The sequence below is a fragment of the Phaenicophaeus curvirostris genome, chromosome 3 (genome assembly GCF_032191515.1).
Source record: "Phaenicophaeus curvirostris isolate KB17595 chromosome 3, BPBGC_Pcur_1.0, whole genome shotgun sequence".
Taxonomy (NCBI): domain Eukaryota; kingdom Metazoa; phylum Chordata; class Aves; order Cuculiformes; family Cuculidae; genus Phaenicophaeus; species Phaenicophaeus curvirostris.
In genome coordinates this window covers 74,369,373-74,388,419 of record NC_091394.1, presented here as the reverse complement: position 1 = coordinate 74,388,419, position 19,047 = coordinate 74,369,373, and the positions used below count along the sequence as shown (strand labels likewise).

Here is a 19,047-nt window from a genome sequence, read left to right as displayed (position 1 = left end):
AAGTTTTCTCTGACCTGTATGTAGTGTCGTGCTTGCTGTGACTTTGCCAGACATGATGAGAAGCTGGTACATCAAAAGGCCTGTCAGTTGTACTGAAAATACAACCTAACCCATGCTAAAGCACACTGTTTTCTGGGATTTATAATTAATATAATTCATAATTATGCATATGATTTATAATTTAGGCATTTAGAGTAAAGAAGCTGTTATACCAATCTGTTGAGGAAAAATACAGTGTTAGTTTCAAAAGTGTTTTCTCAATTCATGGATTCATTAAGGTATGTACAAGTGTTAAAAATATTAGATAATTTTATTTCTAAAATAAGATTTAAACTACTTGGTTTTGGAGTACTAATGCATTAATCTAGAAAATGAGGAATTTTACTCTGAGGTCTTGTGGGGTAACAGAATGAAAACCTATGGTATGAATAGGTTCTTTATACTTCAGAAACAAGCACAAGAAGCAATTCCCTAAACCAGTTACAAGTAATTATAGGTATGTCTTTTAAAATGTTACCCTCACTTAATTATATTTTACAGAGTCAGTGGCAGATTTGGAGCTATTCTTGCTGATGAAATGGGATTAGGAAAAACATTGCAATGCATTGCACTTGTCTGGACTCTTCTGCGGCAAGGGGTCTATGGATGCAAACCTGTACTGAAGCGAGCACTAATTGTCACTCCTGGCAGTCTTGTAAAAAACTGGAAAAAAGAATTTCAGAAATGGTTGGGAAGTGAAAGGATCAAGGTCTTTACTGTTGATCAGGTAAGACTTATTTCCAAAAGGGGATTAGGTCATATTTGGTTCAGAATACAGGACTCATGTCAGGTATTTGTTTATTTTTATTTTTTTAAACCAGACACCAAATCTAGTAATTCTCTATTAATATTTATTTTTAATATTTCATTTCTCCTTTGGATAGTTGTCCACATGGGCATTTAGCTGTCAGTAACCAAGTCATAACTGAAGCTCACCAGCCTGTGTAGCATATGTCTGTCTTATCTTTCCTCAGGCTTCACTTTTGAAGATGTAAAAGGTGATGTACTCCCCTCCGTGTGCCTCTTCAGCTCAAGAAAGTTTTTTTTGTTGTATGTCTGAGCATTCACCTTCCTTGCTTTATGTACCAGAGCATCTACCTTGACTGACTTGTGCTCTGTTCTGTGGTAGTTGCCTTTGTTCTGTACCAAAACCTTTTACTGTAATTGTCAATAATTAGGTTTTTGTAGGGATGATTTAAAGTCTCATGAATTACCAAGCCCAGAGTCTCTCCTACAGTGGAGCTGTTCCTGCTGATAATGACACTCCCAAGTTCCCTTAAGGCCCCGTTGATTCCCACATGCTGAGAAGGTATCTCATCTTTTAATCTCTTCCGTATACTTCTAGAGTCTTGACTTTATTTTTGAAACACAAAACTCTCTCTGTCCTTTACTACAAAGACTAAAAGTTCTAGCACAGACTCTAGACTTCAGCGATCTTTATTGACCACATCAGGCAGGAAAGCATCTAGCCAAGTAAAAGACGAGGGATTTCAAGGAGCAAGGCTGTAACATCACTGACTGAGGGCTTTCTCTGGAGGAGAGCCGCATCTTGTTCTGGTTGTAAATTTTCCCGTTAAGCATGGCTCAAAATCTCAGTCAGACAGTTTGGTCATCTCAGGACTGTTGCTCACAAACAGGAAACTTGCTGTTGCCGTCGTTAATGTTTCTGAAGCTTTCAGACTCAAGCTCTGTTTTCTATAATTTCCCATTCAGTATTTTTTTCCCTAAGACTTCTGGTGCCCGTGTCTGTATGGAGTGGGCGTTCACAGCAGAAAGGAAAGAGAACTTGTTTAGCATACTGCGGTTTCTATACATGCCTTCAGCAACCTTGCTTCTCTATGTTTGAATTGTACCGGTAGGAGGAAGTGAGAACTTTACAGTATATGCATTGGTGCTTGAAACAAAGATGCAGATATTTATTTTCCAAAATTATTTTTTAATCTAATAGTTCCGTACAAATAGAATGGAGAAACAAATACTATTTCGTTCTAAAGATGACCTAATCCTTACATCAATCAGATTGGCTTTTAGTTTCTTGCATTATCCTTATTGTCTGTAGGGAAGAGTGAATATTTCAGATGAAATGGAAGTTTTTAAACTGTTTTTAAATTCATTAACATGGACTTGTTGGAGTGAGTCTAGAGGAGGGCCATGAAGAAGATCAGAGGGCTGGAGCACTTCTATGCAGACAGAGTGAGGGAGTTGTTCAGCCTGGAGAAGAGAAAGCTCCAGCAAGACTTTATTGTAGCCTTTCAGTACCTAAAGGAGGCCTGTAAGAAAGCTGAAGAATGACTTTTAACAAGGGCCTTTAGTTATAGGACAAAAGGTGATGACTTTAAAATGAAATAGGGTAGATTTAGACTAGATATAAGGAAGAAATTCTTCACCTTTAGAGTGGTAAGGCACTGGAAGAGGTTGCTCAGGGAAGCTGTGGCTGCCCCATCCCTGGAAGTGTTGAAGGCCAGGTTGGATGGGGTCTTGGGCAGCCTGGTCTGGTGTAAAGTGTCCCTGCCCATGGCAAGGGCGGGTAGAACTGGATGATCTTTAAGATCCCTTCCAACCCAAACCATTCTGTGATTCTTTGGTAGAGCATAAATTTTTTTGTAACAATAATTGTTTATTTGAAGTCCACTCTTAATTGTCAAAACCTTGAAATTACTGAACCTACTCATCTTGCACTGAGGACAGCCTGCATGTCTGTTTTGAGCAGTAGGTGCTCTTTGCATCATTTGCTTTTCTTAATAACTTGTGTCAGGATGTGGAAGTGAAGCAAACTGTCTTGTCAGGAATTGTTATGTAATATAGGTTAGGATAAGAAATAGTGATGTTTCTAAAAGAAGGGGTACAAGGCAAAATATAATATGTCCACTTTTTTACCTGAAAATGTAGTTAAAAATAATTGAACATTTTCTTGCAGTTTTTATGAATAATGTTGGGAGGAGAAAACCTGAATTTGCTTACAGTTATTATGACCCAAAATGACAGTAGCTATCATTATCTTTTAATTTAAATAACTTCAATATTCTTACTTGTCTTGCTGGAGCAATTTCGATTGAGGACACTCAGAATCTTTTAAGATTGTGTTCCCAAATAGCAAGGAATACATTGTCATGCAGAAGAAAGACACGATATGTCTTGCCTGGGGTATAATGAGGTATTTCAAAATAATTTACTGTCTGTCTTCTCCAGAAAAACAGCAATTACAGCAAGTACTGTTATTGCTTCAATATAACTTAAAAGAAAGAGCTTGTCTCAAAGTTTTTTTCTATTCTTGCCTATAAGGAATACATTCAAAGAACTGGCAGACTTAAAATGCATTAGGCATGTTTTCTTCACTTTTACACTGAAACACTGCAAACTGGGCCTAACCCTTAAGTAACAGATTCTTCAAAAAAAACCAGGGCGTTATCTGGTTTTAAAATGCGAGTGCAGTTTACTTCTGTTAAAATGCAAATGTCATGCAGCGTACATTACTTTTAAAATGAAGGTGTCCTCACAGAGGTTGCATTTAAGTCTTGTTAGTCCATGTTATCAGCATTTGAGATGTGTTTTAGAGAATAACTCCTTTATCTTATTTGCAGAGTATTGCTCCTACTGGGGTGGGGGTGTTTTGGTTACATTTTGAAGTCAGAATATATGGAGAACGAATTAATTCAAGGTTCACATTGCTTCATGATTTTGCAGTTTTTTAATTTATACTTCACCAGCTACATTGGATTTGGACTAGTGTGAAGAGGGGCCTGTTGAAAGAGTAAGCCTGGGACATTATGGAGCTCTAATACTGATTGACAATTACTCCATATGTGGCTCCAGGAAACTCACTCAAACCTGTCAAGTCACTCTTGTAACCAGTTAAGAGGGCAAATGAATTACTTGAAATTGGCTTGTAAATTTATTTTAATTTTTAGTCCATTATCCATTGCTGTTGTTATATACAGCAGGAAATTTATTATATGTGGCTGCAGGGGGCTTATAATATGGCAGGACTCTCTTGGGTTTTTTTTCAGGGGTTCAAACAGTACAGAAGAATTGCTGATTTACCAAGGGAGGGATTTTGGAGGCCGTTCCCCAGTGCTGCCACTGCTTTCCATGTAATTTCAGTTCACATTCAGAAAGTGTAGGATGGAAAAAAGTGTTTCTGAACCCTGGGCATCTTCTGATACTTGACCGTCCCCAGAGAAGATCAGAAAGGCATTGCCTCTGTCTTCAGGGCTGCAATGTGGACAGGAACAACACTGGGTGTTGCCTTTAGGGCTCCTCTGTGTCTCTGTTCCTGTTTTGGGGAATTTTCAAATCTTGTTTTGAAATTGGCAGTAAAAATACTGGCTAGAAAACTGGCAGTTCTGGAAACAACAGAATACTCGATCTCATCCGAACAGCTGGGGAAACTGGTGAACGCCCTCGTTACCTGCTCACTGCTACTCCTGCCTTCCTCTGACTGGGTCTCTGGGTCTCTTTGTGAGCAGCATGTGGGGACTGATCTACCACAAAGTACTTTGTGAGATTAATGTCCCAGATTTGGCCCACAGACTCATTTGAATCACCTTCTAGGAGTCTCTAAAGGTTGTGCTAATTAAGTGGTGTTGCTTTTATGGTGTATTACACCATCTGGCCCTAGACTTAGTTGTCTTTGTTTGGTGACTGATCTTGTTTGGAAATATATATACCTTCTGAAGCTCAGGCTTGATTTGCTTTCACAGTTAAAGAGGTCCCTCAGCTTGTCAGCTGGGCTCATAGCCAGCTTAGTTAGGGAACACAGTTGGGAAATAGGAAGGAACATGCAGGAGATTAATGTCTGGACCTATGTGGAAAGGTAAGGGACATGTCTACAATAGATCTTTCCATTCATATGCGCAATTCCAAGGCAGGTGAGTAATCCTAATTCCCAAGTCTGCACAGAAATGTTACTACTTCTAGGAGCATTTTTTGGAAGAAGCTCCCTGTCATATTACAGTGCCTTTTTATTTAGTTTGCCTATTACCTTCAAAGAGTCTTGATGTCTATTGAAGGAAAACGGTTTGGGGGTATGTAAGGGCAGAGGGGTCACAGCCATTTTCTAGCTATTGATACAGGGTTTAGAAATAAATTGCATTTATTAACCAATAGACAGATACGTTTTCAGGGGACAGATTTTGGGTTTGTTTTCTGAGTCCCAGGCTGCTCTTACCTGTTTGCCAATTCATCAATGTTAAGGGCTTGTAGCAAAGTGAATAGCACGTTCAGTTCAAAACTATAAGAGGAATTTTAGGTTGGTGGAATGCAGTAACTTCCCACTGGATCACATTACTGCACCCTGCAGCTTGAGATCCCAAAGTGAATGTTCAGGCAGCTGCTTATACGTTTTCGTTATCTTGGCTTTAATTTTTCTTTTGAAGCTTACCTAAATGCTGGGACAAGGAAGGTGTTACAGGGCCCCTGTGCTGTTCACCTTCAAGGAAATGAGTCTCAGATGATTTGAAGATGTAAAAGAATAATAGATTTTCTTTTAATGAGGTGGTAAAACTCTAAATTGCTGTATCCAATGCCATGTTTCCTTTGCAAATTAGGAAAATATCAATAATTCAGACCCATGAAGGAGAGAGCAAATATCTTGTGTCACATTAGAAAAAATTTTTGGTACTGGCTATCTAAGGAGTATGATGAGTGATTTCAAAAGAAGTAGTTATGTGGTATATTTTCCTTTATACCTGCAGGACCATAAAGTAGAAGAATTCATCAGTTCTCCACTTTATTCAGTTTTGATAATCAGTTACGAGATGCTGCTGCGATCTTTGGATCAAATTCAGCCTATAGAATTTAACCTCCTAATCTGTGATGAAGGACATCGTCTGAAAAATAGCTCTATTAAGACAACTACTGCCCTCACTAGTCTGTCCTGTGAGAGGAGAATTATCCTTACTGGTTAGTATCTATAGCTACTTCTACTGTTTAGCTAGGCTGATAGTATTATGTTGGGGTAAAGAAAAAAGGTATTGTAAGTATGGCAGGAGCACTGTATAAATTTTGGAGAAGAGCACTAAATGTACAAATTTCGGGTCTTGTAAAAACAGACTATTTCCACTTTTTTTTTTAATAAAAACAAAATTTGTCTGACTTTAGGGGTGGGCAAGGAGCCTGGGAGCTTCTATAAGGGAATCAGGACTCTGTTTACATACACTCGTTATTTTCCTTTGTAGTTATTTAACAAAATTGATTTGGAATTTGACTTTTTTAATTCCTTTGTCAAAGCTACTAGATGTGCAGTACGTTTAGTTAGGGGACAGTAGTTTAGTAGTCATGATAAAGTTCTAGATTAATCCAGTACTCCGAGTAAATTGCATTGAAACAAACCGTCTGTTTTCAGCATGCATTCTCAACATTAAACCCTGCATTCAACTGCTCTACTTCTATCATTTTCAAGAAAAAGTTGCCAAATACAGAATAATTTTTTTGGCTTTCCAGGTACTCCAATCCAAAATGACTTGCAAGAATTTTATGCATTAATAGAATTTGTGAATCCGGGAATACTTGGTTCTTTATCCACATATAGAAAGATATATGAGGAACCAATTGTCAGGTCTAGAGAACCTTCAGCAACAAAGGTAAGTTATTAAAAAAAATAATAATGCAGTAATAGAAAAAAAATTCATGAGCAGGGCTGTGGAATTTGCTTTCTATGGAATAAAATAAAGCTCAAGACTAATAGTAGCAAATGCTTTTCACCTTCCTATTTAAAATAAAATCAGTTGTTCTCCAGAGGGAGCATGTTGAGATCATGGCATTTCGGCTGCCTATTAATTATCAGGCAAAAATTGCTCTTCCGGCACCTTGCATTCCCAAAAATACCGTGTGCGTTACCATATGGTAATACTTAATTCATAGTTTCTCCACAGTACTGCAAGATCTGCATGATTTTATTGCATGAATCGGGAAATTCTTTAATATAATTTTAACCTTGGGTATCTTCTGGGACTTTATCTCCCTTCGTTTAAGACTTTAGAAAGCAGACGTAGAATTAATCTAAAATAGTGGTAGAAAATTTGAACATTACAGTCACATATCAGAAAGTGGTATCCTGCATTTAAAATGTTCTTTAACTATCTAATTAAAATCATACAGAAAATCATTGTGGTGAAATGCAAGACTATCATTAAATCTTGTGCTTTATTCTTTTAGGAGGAAAAGGAATTAGGAGAAAAAAGAGCAGCAGAACTCACACGCCTCACTAGACTCTTTATTCTTAGGAGAACACAGGAGGTTATAAACAAATTTCTGCCTCCCAAAAAGGAAAGCATAATATTCTGCCGACCAACAGCGCTGCAACTTGAATTGTATCGAAAACTGCTTAGTTCTCGAGTTATTAGGTCCTGTCTACAAGGCAGGCTAGAAAACAGCCCTCACCTAATATGTATAGGAGCTTTGAAAAAACTCTGCAATCATCCATGTCTTCTGTTTAAAGCTATAAAGGTATCTATTTGAGGGGGGGAGGGAGTGCTTGCAGTCAGTCATTTCAGCAGGCAAAGGTCGCTAAAACTATGTTGTGGTCAAACTGCATGTTACTTAAGGTCATTTCCATACTCTTTTCTCACATACAACTTGCTTTAGGCGATCTGATTTCAAAAACATAAATGTTAGGAAATCTGAATATACTCCGGGAAGATATCTCTCTGATTTCCTATTGCTTTATGATATTTTCTTATTCTTCATGTGTTTTCCCTCTTGATCCTGTCTCTGAATATTTGTTGCCTAGAGATTATTCTGTGTACTCTGTGTGCTGTTTCCTGTGAGACCTCCCTGTCCGCATGCCAGTTTCACTCTCAAGCTCAGTGAGACTGGGGGCTACAGGCTCAAGATGTCAGTGGTACTAGATGTCTCCATTTCCACTTCTCCTGGGATCCTGTCACACTGCACATCTTGCTATTCCTCTAGAAATGTTCTCATTCCTTAGATAAATAATGTGATAGGTAGTAATACTAACTTCTGTGGGCACTAGTCAGACTCCAAGTAGGTGAGTGGAAGTGTAAATCTTTCTCGAAAAACTTCATGACTTAAGAGTCTCCATGACTTGAGGGCATGCCCACAGCACAGACCACCCTGCAACTTTCAACACTGCCAAGTTCATTGGCTTTACTTCGTAGAATAAGCTTTAGAATGTTTTTCATATGTGAAAGCGTAACCATTTAGAAGCTATTGGGAAGGAAACGACTGTATGTGCAAGTCATTTATTATTGTTGTGGTTTTGGCATTTGGGTACTTTGGTTTTTTCCTCCTTGTGAAACATTGATTTTCAAATTACAGCAAAATATTACCTGTGTTTCTTCTATTTTATTGTTTTTATGTACTAACTTTTCTTCATAGCCAGTTACACAACCATATCTTAATGACACCAAATTCCTAAGAAAAGTCAATGACTGGGAAATTCCATTATAATATATTATGGTATTTAGAAAGAACAGACTTGGTTTTTTTTTTCCCCCAAGTTTTAGATACAGCTTGGCTGTGGATGTGCATCTGTGTGGTTGGTTAAGTAGAAAAGTAGAAATAAACCACATCTTTGTTGTGAATATTTCAACTTTCTATTCAGGTGCAAATGCCATCATAGATTAGAGGTTCTGAACCCAAATAAAAGTTGTCAGTATTTTAAAACTGTGCTTTCAGTCCAGCAGTGGGAGGTCCTGTTGCTCACATGATACACTGCTTTGTGGCAGAGTTTGATGCCTCCTTTTGTCTTTGTAAAAAAAAAAAAAATATATAGCAAACTTAACCTCCCCCCCAAACATATTGAATCCTTGTATTTTCAATAGGAAAAAAGCTGTGATCCTGTGTCTGGTGAACATGACGAGTCCAATCTCTACGAAGGTCTAATAGATGTCTTTCCACAAGACTATGCTTCCGATACTTTCTCGGAAAGGGATTCGGGAAAGTTGCAGGTGCTGGTGGAGTTGTTAGCAGCAATCCATGAGCTCAGCTCTTCTGAAAGGCAAGTGTGAAATAAAGATAAAAAAGAGATAATGGGATTTTGTTTTGCTTTTCAAATGCATGGGGAGATAATATTCAAAATGAAGGCATTGCAACTGTTTGTAGAGTTACCAAGCATCTTTACACATTGTACTCCAGGCTCTTCCTTGTTAAATTACTAAACTAGGATTTGCAGCTGACATAAATTTCAAAGTTGCTCTTCATATTTCTTCATATAAAAATGCTTGTATTTTTCATACTGAGTTGCAGCAACTAAGGTTGCTGCAGCCTCTGTACTATGACCTATTTACTTGCAAAGACTTTCCAATGCTTTGTACCTCCTTGAGGAGATGTATTCATGTATTAAGTATTTTAAATTGCACTGAAATGTTTTTAATTACTAGATTATAATTTCTTTCCTCTTTAATCATGTTTAACCGCTTAGTGCTTTCTGCCTTTTCTGCTCAGGGCAACCAGACTCCAGTAGACAATCAGTAGAGAAACTTGCGCAGCAACTGCTTATTTCCCTTGTGGTGAATGCCACTGACATGTAGGAAACCCTCTGTTTATCATAGAGTAATAGGATGCACGTGGTTAGTTACTGGGGAACTGTTGATTCATTCAAATCTCACATGACCTTGTATGTCATCATAACTCTTTTATGTACTCATGCCTTAAAGCCCAATTATTCCAGAAGTATTTAGCTTTTAACTGTTATTTAAATTGGTGCCTAAATAAGATATGCTGTAATTCAGTAGCGGGAAGTAACAGCACATCTCTTGGCACTGATGTAAAAGAATGTGTTTATTCTGGATACTCTTAACAAATAAGAAAGCTGAGCCTATCATTGGTATTTTTATGTCTAAGAACCACTGAAACCAGTAACATCTAAATATCTAAATGTACTGGCTTTATTTCTTATAGACTGAAAGAAACAGGGATAGCAGGAAAAAACCACCCCTCTTTCTATCAGTGCTGTAGGAGCTACTGAATAATAGCTACTGTTGAGGCACTATTTTGCATCTTTAAAAGTTTTGTTACTTAAATGCAGTGCTGTTCATGTTTCTTTTTCTCTTGTTTCTCTGCTCACGTTATTACTAAATACTTTCTGCTACATACAGGCTCAATTCCAATTGTCCTCTAAAGCTTATATTCTATTTTTGAGTAAAAACAAAGGTGTGAAATTGGGGTTGATTGACAAAAAAAATCAGGCCAGTAAAGGTTTTTACAAACAAGTCTTGGATGGAATTCGATTTTAGAGTAAATTGTAATAATAAAAAAAATCAAAACAATTAAAAAATGTTAATTTACAAGACTTTTCTGTAATTATTTGTGCAGTTCTTTGGTACTCATTTTTAATCAACAATTATTTAAAAAAATGGAGCACTTTTTGTGGGATTTCGTGGATTTAGCTTAGATTATAATAGACCTCCAAATAAGATCTAGCAGAAAATGCCCTAACTGCGCTTATTATTTTATTTACGGCTTAAATTTGACAGAATTTCTTTGTCCCCTCAGTAGAATCATCCTCAATATCTGGGAGGATAGAAAAATCTAGATTTTCAGAACTCTGAAACTTACCTAATTAAAATTTGAGAGAAAAATCCACTAACATACTATGGGTCATTAGCGTAAAGGATCAGGAGACTGATTTTACTTTAAAAAAATAACAACAAAAATCCAGACTATATTGTTTGTGATATTTTTCGCTATCCTTCATCCCAGTTCTTTTAATTCATAAAATGTTGGAAAGTGTCACTGCTTTCCCATTTGACTTTAATGATTCTGTTTATTAGACTTTTCTGAGGTTTTCTGCAGAAGTTCACAGTGGCTATTCCAGTTAGTAGAGTCATAGATACATTATTTATTAGCTACAACACCCTCTGCAAATGCTGCCTTAACAGCAATTTCGTATAAATAGATACTTATTTTAAACAAATCCTTGTCTCTAGCTGATTCTGGATCCCTGCAATCTATGCATTAAGCCAAATTGTGTTGCAAAGGAGAATATTCAGTATTTAACATTTGACTTCTTGACAGTAGATGTAATTCAACCAGATCTAGTATAAGTTTCAAATTAATAGGAAATGTTTTATTTCTCTGGAAGTAGGAGAGTCTCAGGTTTATGTGTAATTTTTGCTCGACTTGTGATTTTATTTTCTTAGAAGTCTTGGGTGATTTGTTATGTTAATGGACTTTAACTTTACTAAGGTCGAAGACAATAAGGTAACTTTGTTTTACTGTTTCACAGAGTTGTACTGGTATCCAATTACACTCAGACATTAAACATATTACAAGAGACGTGCAAACATTATGGATACTCTTATACCAGACTTGATGGACATACTCCTGTCTCCCAGAGACAACAGATTGTTGATACTTTTAACAGTAAATTCAGTCCAGCTTCTATCTTTTTGCTGAGTTCAAAGGCTGGCGGAGTAGGACTGAATCTGGTTGGAGCATCTCATTTGATCCTGTATGATATTGACTGGAATCCAGCTACAGATATTCAGGTCTGATAACAAACAGTGTACATGAGGGTTGGGAGGGGCATCAAATGATTTCTTGATTGATTTTGCAGTGCCTGGCTTTACTTGTCTTATTGCTACCCAGTTATCACATTGCATCTGGACAACTACAATACTGGAGGAAAACTCTTTTTGAGAAGAAAACAAGAAATATTTCCCTGTCATGTTATATATATTGGGTTCATTAGAAGCCCCTTTGCAGTAAAAAATGAAAAGGTTAAATTCTGATTTTGAAGAGTGAGTCATGGATCCCCTTTTTCTCCTGACCTCTTTTTAACTGGAAAGTTGCTTTGTTTCTAAAAGGAAAAAGAAACGTGGTTAGAATGCATAGCAAACACATAGCAAATTGACAGCAATATTTGCTATACCTGGGAAAAAGGGGAAGGTTCTGATCTGAATTAAGAGAATGAGGAAATCATGTGGTAATGATGCCAAAATAAAGAAAACAAAGCCAGTCCTGTGTTATTCTTGTAATTGCACTGGTCTCAGGGGTTCATTTAGTTGACGTAAGGGCGTTCAGTTAAAATAGTTCTTAACAATAACAATTTTAAAGAATCTTTTTATAAACACAGGAATGCTGTGTGCTTAATACCTGAAATAAGCTCTGATTCTTGGCCCTGCCCCTGTTCTAAGTGTCAATCTTCATGTGGTCACTTGCTTTGTTGTTTGAAACACAGCCTGCTAAATCAGTCACAATTGCTACAGGTTGCCAAAGACCAAAAGCCATTTTGTGGGGACTTGTACCCAGTATGTAGGTATAACCCTTATGTTTTTGAAAAGAAAAATCATATGGCAATATTCAGTTACATTTTGTTTGTTTAAGAATTAAAGGGTGTGAAACACTGATATTACGATTTCAAAAGGAATGGAAAAGTAGTTTTTAAAGATGTATTGTTGCAAAAAACAGTTTTGGAGATATGGGAGAGTGATGACTATTCCTGAAGCGCTAAACAGTTGCTAATGTTTAGAAAACAAATATGAAGAGGGGATTTCTGGCAAGAAAGAGGTGAAACTCATGCTTTCCTGCTATAGCACACAGAAAGAATGGGGAGCATAAATGGCAGAAAGTAAATTATATTTTCAAAATTATTTGCAGTTAATAATAGAAGATTTTTATAAAAACAGCTAAAGGCAGTTATTGAAGAATGCTTTCTTTGGACAATATCTTTTTGAAGGAGCTAGTTGAACTGGTAATTTGATTAGTGGAGTCTGTAAGTTTTAGTTGAAATACCATTGTATTGTAGGCTGTTAATGCTCCTCATCTTCTTGTTTTCTTCAGGCAATGGCTCGAGTATGGAGAGATGGCCAGAAACACACTGTACATATCTACAGATTGCTAACCACAGGTCAGGGATGGTGCTCAAACTTGCCTAGAGTGAGACAGAATTTTGTCTATAAAAGAAAAGGAGGGGGCGTTGTTGGAATTCATTCCTTCTTTAAAAATATGTATTATTTGTTCTGAATTCAGTTAAAATAGAGACATTACATTGATTCATTTGCCTTTGCTTTTGCTTGAATAACTGAAAGTAGTGGTTTAGCATTTCCTATGAAAATTGTTATCAAGAAATGGATTTAACTTTTCTTCTTGACAGGTACTAGTAAAAAATTATCCCAGTGTATCATTTTTTTGTTTTGTGTTTTGATTTTTGTTTGTTTATTTTCAGTACAGGTTCAATAGAAGAAAAGATTTATCAAAGACAGATCAGCAAACAAGACCTTTCTGGGGCAGTTGTAGACCTTTCCAAGACATCTGAACACATCCATTTTTCCATTGAAGAGCTTAGAAATCTCTTTACGCTTCATGAAGATTCCAGCTGCATTACCCATGACTTGCTAGAGTGTGACTGTATGGGAAAGAAAGACCATCAAAGTGAGTTTCTTTTTCATTATCTTCAGTTGTGGCTGAGGAAATACATCCGTTCTGAATATACAGTCTGTCACTGGAGAAAATTCTGATGCTCAGTAAAATAGCATTGAAGTAATAAGGTTCATTATGGGGTCTTCCAGATGCTGGCTGATTTTTCTAATCCATTGGAGCCTTTCACAAGATGAAGAGGAGGAAAGACTTATTCTTTGCAGTAACAACCAATTCATGTATCATGATTCCTAATTCCTTCAATCAGCATTGGCCAGTGCAACTAGTGATTTGTTACAACCAAATGATATTATGTGGTGTTTTGTTTCTAAATATTCAAGGATGGTAATGAGTGGCTGGTAAGGTTTAATTCAAAAGCTTTCTTGAGGTTGGGTATACTAGCCAGTCCCAAATGAAAATCTCAATAATGATAAGACAGACCTCTAAATATAACTCTTCATTTCACAGTTAATAGCTATAGCTGATGCAGGATGATTAAAATAGGTTTTCTGAGAAATGCTGGAAAATCCCCTGGCAGTTGTGAACTTAAATTGTAAATATTCACATCTACCCTTTCCACAGGAATCTATCTCTCTTGTTCTTTTGACGTATCAAAATTGTTTTAATACCTCGCTGCATACAGGTGGATAGGTTTAAGTTAGGAGCAGGATTACAGAAAAAAAAAAGTAAGTTATGGTTGTGTCCAATCCATTTTAATTTTCATAGCTCATCTAGTTTCTTAAAGGAGAATGTGTCTGTTGCCCTGGTATGTTTCTTTCCTTTGGGCATGAAATATCTATATAAAGTATTCACAGATGTGATAATGAGTTTCCAATACTGATATCTTCTAACCACATACAGGTGCCACAATAAAAAACCCAAAGAAATGGCTACAAGAGGGCATGTATTTGATAGACATGAACAAGCAATGATGTAATACAGACCCAATGAGACTATTTTGCTTGATAGTTTGCATGTCTCCAGGTCGTAGACTGGAGTCTATAGTTGTGTTCCTTTCTCATCTCATTCTGCCCAAAAGGGGGAGGGCTTGGTTACTAAAAGCACAGTGCTGTGTAGCCATAAGAATGTGCCTTTCTCCCTTATTTTTGCTCCACATATTGATTTCATTGTCTTTGTGTCTTTCTTTAGTGACTGAAAAGTTAAACCTTCTGGTTTTGCATGTGTTCATGATGTTCTAAAATATACCAGCCTCCACTTAGGTACTATCACAGGATCTGCGTGGAAAAGACACCTTGTGTGTTAAATGTTAGCCAGATTTTCTCACTGGTGTGCAGTGAGGTGGGTAGATCTAGACTGCAGAAATCCAGAGAAACTTTATATTAGTGTGATGAACACTGGTGCATATAATTTTATTTAGCATTTTGCAATCTTGGAACAAATTGGTTCCATCAATTCAAACTGCAGTATTGGTTTCTTGCATCTCACAACACTGAATGTAACCAGGATTTCTTCAGGGGTAATTATATCTTGGTCTCAGTGAACAGAACCTGTTTGGCAGTAAATCAGCGAAAAACCTGAAGGTCATTCTTAAGTTTAAGTGATGGAAATGGTAGAGTGAGAGGAAGGTTTGATTTCCTAAAGAGCTGAGGACATATTGGCTCATCAGTTCCCTGGTCAAATTGTTGTTGATCACCCCAGAACGCAGCTACCACCAGCTGGTCTCTTTTTCTTTCCTAAGAATAAAAATCTGTCAAAAGTATTTCATTGAGGAACCAGATTCCAGGCTACGGGGGATAGTTGCTGGCACACAGAAAAGGCCAAGAACTTTCACTGATTGATCTCCTCTGTTTCTAGTAAGTATTATTCAAAATATGAACTGAAGAGGAGCCAAACAATATAATACAGGCTTCACAATATGTGAGCTTTTCATAACAATCTTCATTAGATTTACCAATAAGACTGGATATTCTTGACCAAGCTCCTGTTGTCCATTCATACTGGGGCCATCTTTCAGAAAGCACTGGAGTCTTAAAGCAATTGACTGTGCATGGATCATGCAGATGAATTGCTTCTCTATTCTACTGGCTTTCGGATCAGCTGTAAAGCTATACACCTATTGTTTTACATGGCTGTTGTTTAGTTTATGGAGTTAGGAATGTAGAATCTGTAAGGACTTGAGAAGTGCATCTCTTCTACATTTCCTTCTGGCCAGTAAAGTCAGTTACAAGCCTAATGTAGATGTGTGTTGTGTCAGTCAAAAGGAAAGTCTTGCATATCTGAGTCTTTGTGGGCCCTCCAAAAGTTTAAAAAACTCAGGAATACTGTGTCATCGTGCTGTTCATATCACTGTTCTTTCCTAAGGAGCAAGTAACACCACTATGAAAATATTTGACATAACAGTGGTTATTGGTTAAAATCAGCAAACTGATTTCTTCTTTTGTCACATGCACCAAGTGAATAATAAAGCCAGCAATGTGTGACATACTCTGCAGTGTTCTGGTAGTGTTTGGGACTATATAATCCTTTGTCCAAAGTGAATTCCTCTCTTTGTGCTTCACAGGGAATAGTCTTTTCCTTACTGTGAAATTGAACAATTTACCATAATCTGGATGCACAGAGTGCACTAAAGATCCATCTCTAGTGTGCAATGAAATAGCTATTCAGACTGTTCTTAGCTGCTTGGAATGACTTGGGGAGGGAACAGAAGCTAGCATGAATTTTGCTGCAACATATTTCAAGATTCAGATATGCTTAAAAATGGGAGCAGCCCAAATGTCACAGAATTAGGAAGATAGTAGAAATTGTCAGAAAAGGTATTTCCTTCCCCTCGTCTTTATGCTAGCATATGGTGATTTTGATAACTTCAATCAATGAGGAAGAAACAGCCTTTCCCCTCTTGCTGTGAATACATATGTTTGTTTTTCACTGACATGGGATTTATATGCTATTCTATTTTCTCTCATTTGTTATCACCAACTGACATTGATTCAGACTGAAATTTTCTGTCCCTCTTTTCCCTGAATAGTCTACTGCATTGTTTTTTTTTCAGATCTTTCATCAGAAAAGACTTCTGTGCCTAGAAGTTGCCAGCTTGGACAAAATCATGGGAAGCCTGATTCAAAGAAACCACTCTCAATGTCACAGTTGATGCAATGGAAACATTTCTCTGGGCAACATCAGGCTCTAGCTGATCCTTTCCTTGAAAGGATAAAAGAGAATGTTTCTTTCATTTTTCAGAATGTAACGAGTCCAACTTCTGCCTCATAATAAAACTTAAGTATCTTTCTCCACCAGTTGCATTCTGCTCCTCAGAGGTGTCAGAAAAAACTGATGTGCAGTGACATTTTGCTCTTCTTGCCAAGTTTTGTTTTGTGTATTTGTGACAAGGTTTCTAGGTAAATGTGATTCCTGGTGTTTATACAAAGTTACTGTTATAACTACTATTAGTAAATATTACTTAGTACTTACTAGAAGTGTAATACAGATTTTTAGAACTATCTTTGCTTTCCAGTCTTTGGTTCCTTTGACATCATAATTAATAAGATTGTTTTTATGCACATTCCTATCTGGGTCTAATTTGTTTTAAGTTTTCTTTTGATTGTAATGATTTATTGCTTGTAAAGCTGTCAGCTCTTTAGCTACATTTTATAAGATTAGGCAACTCTATATACATTTATATGGTGTTATCAAGAGTCTGGTTGCATTTTTGTTTTGTGAGTGAAAAGTTATCTGTGAAAAGTATCTGTATAACTGCAGCCTTATAACAAAGTTGGTGTTTGTTCCTTTGAATTTACAGTTTAATGAAACTCAGAGCAATAACCACTGAGGTCTGGAATTCTGAGACCACAGGTTGATACAATGTCAAAATACTCTGAAATTCACCTATTGGCTTTACTTCAGAGAATAAACAAACTTCATTTCTCAGACTTACAGAGTACAAGCTCATCTACTTTCTAGCTAACTACATTTAAGGACACTTTTTACCAAACACTGGAGTACTGCACACATTTTCACTTTATATTTTTATTATGATTATGTTTTCCTTCTTCTTTGAGGGCACAAATGTTTGAAGTCAGTTCTTCACAGTTTTTAAGTGAAGTGCTTTGAAAGGCCTGGGAATACAAAAGATTGAATGACTTTCAGCAGTACGGCAAATTTTGAGAATTGGAAAGACCTTGAGCAAGAATAGGCTCCATGGTGATAATCCTACATCATACCATGCGATGTACAATCTCTTGGTATTTGGTACGTGTGAAACCGTGGTGTAAAAATTAGTGCTCTCCCATTCCCTAGGCTGTCACTGAGTTCACAGTCCATCCTAACCCATCATCAATATTTTCCTTGCATTTTGATGCAGTTTGGGAACTGACAATATTTTGAGCTTTCTCCACCATCCACATTTATTCTGGGGGGTGTGTGGGGGTGTTGAGTTGCCTTTGTCTCTAAATGCTGAATGACACCACAAAATAATGAAAACCAAGGTAGGAGCATGATTGAGAAAGTCATTGATTCTGAACATCTTTTGGGCATGCAAATTGCTTTCTTGTTAATTATTAGAATTGTGCGAATAGAGTTTAATTCTTTAACATTTTAGGCTGGCTGTTCAAGAGCCTGTTCGTCACTCTCTGTATGATGGACTGTGGTGGTCGTGCTTGTGCAGGTACTGTGCTGCTGTAGTGCCCGTTGACTGTTAGACAAAGGCTGCTGGATATCTTACAGCTCCCACAGCTTATTTTAATTAGCAAGGTCAAGGGTTGCCTGCAACTTTGTAACTCAAGAAAGAGATTCTAGACAATCTGTATAATAATTGTTGTAACTATAATTAACTTAGACTGATCATACTTAGATCTGTGCTGCCTATAAGTTTCTGTAAATTGTGCTCCTGTCTGTGGGAAGCACGCTGGTATTCTCTGCTCTCTATTGATGCTGATCTCATATGTGTTTTCTTGTATCTGCATGAACGAGTAGATGCCAGTTTGGTTCCATCTTTGTTTTGTTTGTGGGACTGTGGTTGTCCTGACTGAACACACGAGATGACCCTGGTTTGAAGTGAATCACCTGGCAGCGCCATTGAGGGAACCCAGGCATTTAAGAGAAGGAAGTTTGCTGCAGGGTCTACACCACGCCATGTCTCATCTTCTCTGCCTAAGGCAGTCCCTCAGGGTATCTCAGAGGCTTTCTCACCTCACCCGATGCATCCTGCCCTCAGACAATCCTGTCACGTCACGCAACACCCTGTGCAATGCAGCTGTAGCTGCGTGCTGGCAGAACACAGGTCTGGCAGAGAAGCCTTTTTACTCTTTGGCCTCCGTGGTAGCTTTATTTTGGCAGTTTTGAAATAAATAAAATAAAAGCTGGTGCCGGACCACCATGGAGCTCTCGGGAGGCCACAGGAGATGAGCCCCAAGACACATACATGTGTGAAGGTGATCCAGGCTCAGATCGATGGGGTGGGAGAGATTTCTGGCAGATGGACCATTGCACTAAGTAATGTTGCGTCAAGGGTGAGAAGCCCAAAGCAGCCTGGACCAGCATACCTAATGCCGGTTACAGCTTCAATAGGATTCCCTGTCTGTGTCCTGCTACACCAAGTTATGCCAGATCTCTTGCACTGGCAGCTTGTGTGGTGGTGCTTAGTAGAAGGCTCCTCCAGCATTGAGCTGGCAAGCCAAATGTACATCCCTCATTAACCCTTCATGACTTCTGGATGTGATGGAAGTATGCACG

General features: G+C 37.6%; 1 protein-coding gene across 1 annotated transcript in view; it reads left to right on the top strand.

Moving 5' to 3' along the window:
• Positions 1–17,251, top strand: part of RAD54B (RAD54 homolog B) — a 68,269-nt gene extending 51,018 nt beyond the window's left edge. The window contains exons 7-15 of the mRNA XM_069854377.1: positions 541–766; positions 5,733–5,940; positions 6,481–6,620; positions 7,195–7,485; positions 8,823–8,998; positions 11,228–11,489; positions 12,784–12,850; positions 13,174–13,374; positions 16,370–17,251. Of these exons, the coding sequence (XP_069710478.1) occupies positions 541–766; positions 5,733–5,940; positions 6,481–6,620; positions 7,195–7,485; positions 8,823–8,998; positions 11,228–11,489; positions 12,784–12,850; positions 13,174–13,374; positions 16,370–16,587 (1,789 nt within the window). The 3' untranslated portion in view covers positions 16,588–17,251. The remainder of the gene's footprint in view (positions 1–540; positions 767–5,732; positions 5,941–6,480; positions 6,621–7,194; positions 7,486–8,822; positions 8,999–11,227; positions 11,490–12,783; positions 12,851–13,173; positions 13,375–16,369) is intronic.
• The last annotated feature ends 1,796 nt before the right edge of the window (positions 17,252–19,047 follow it).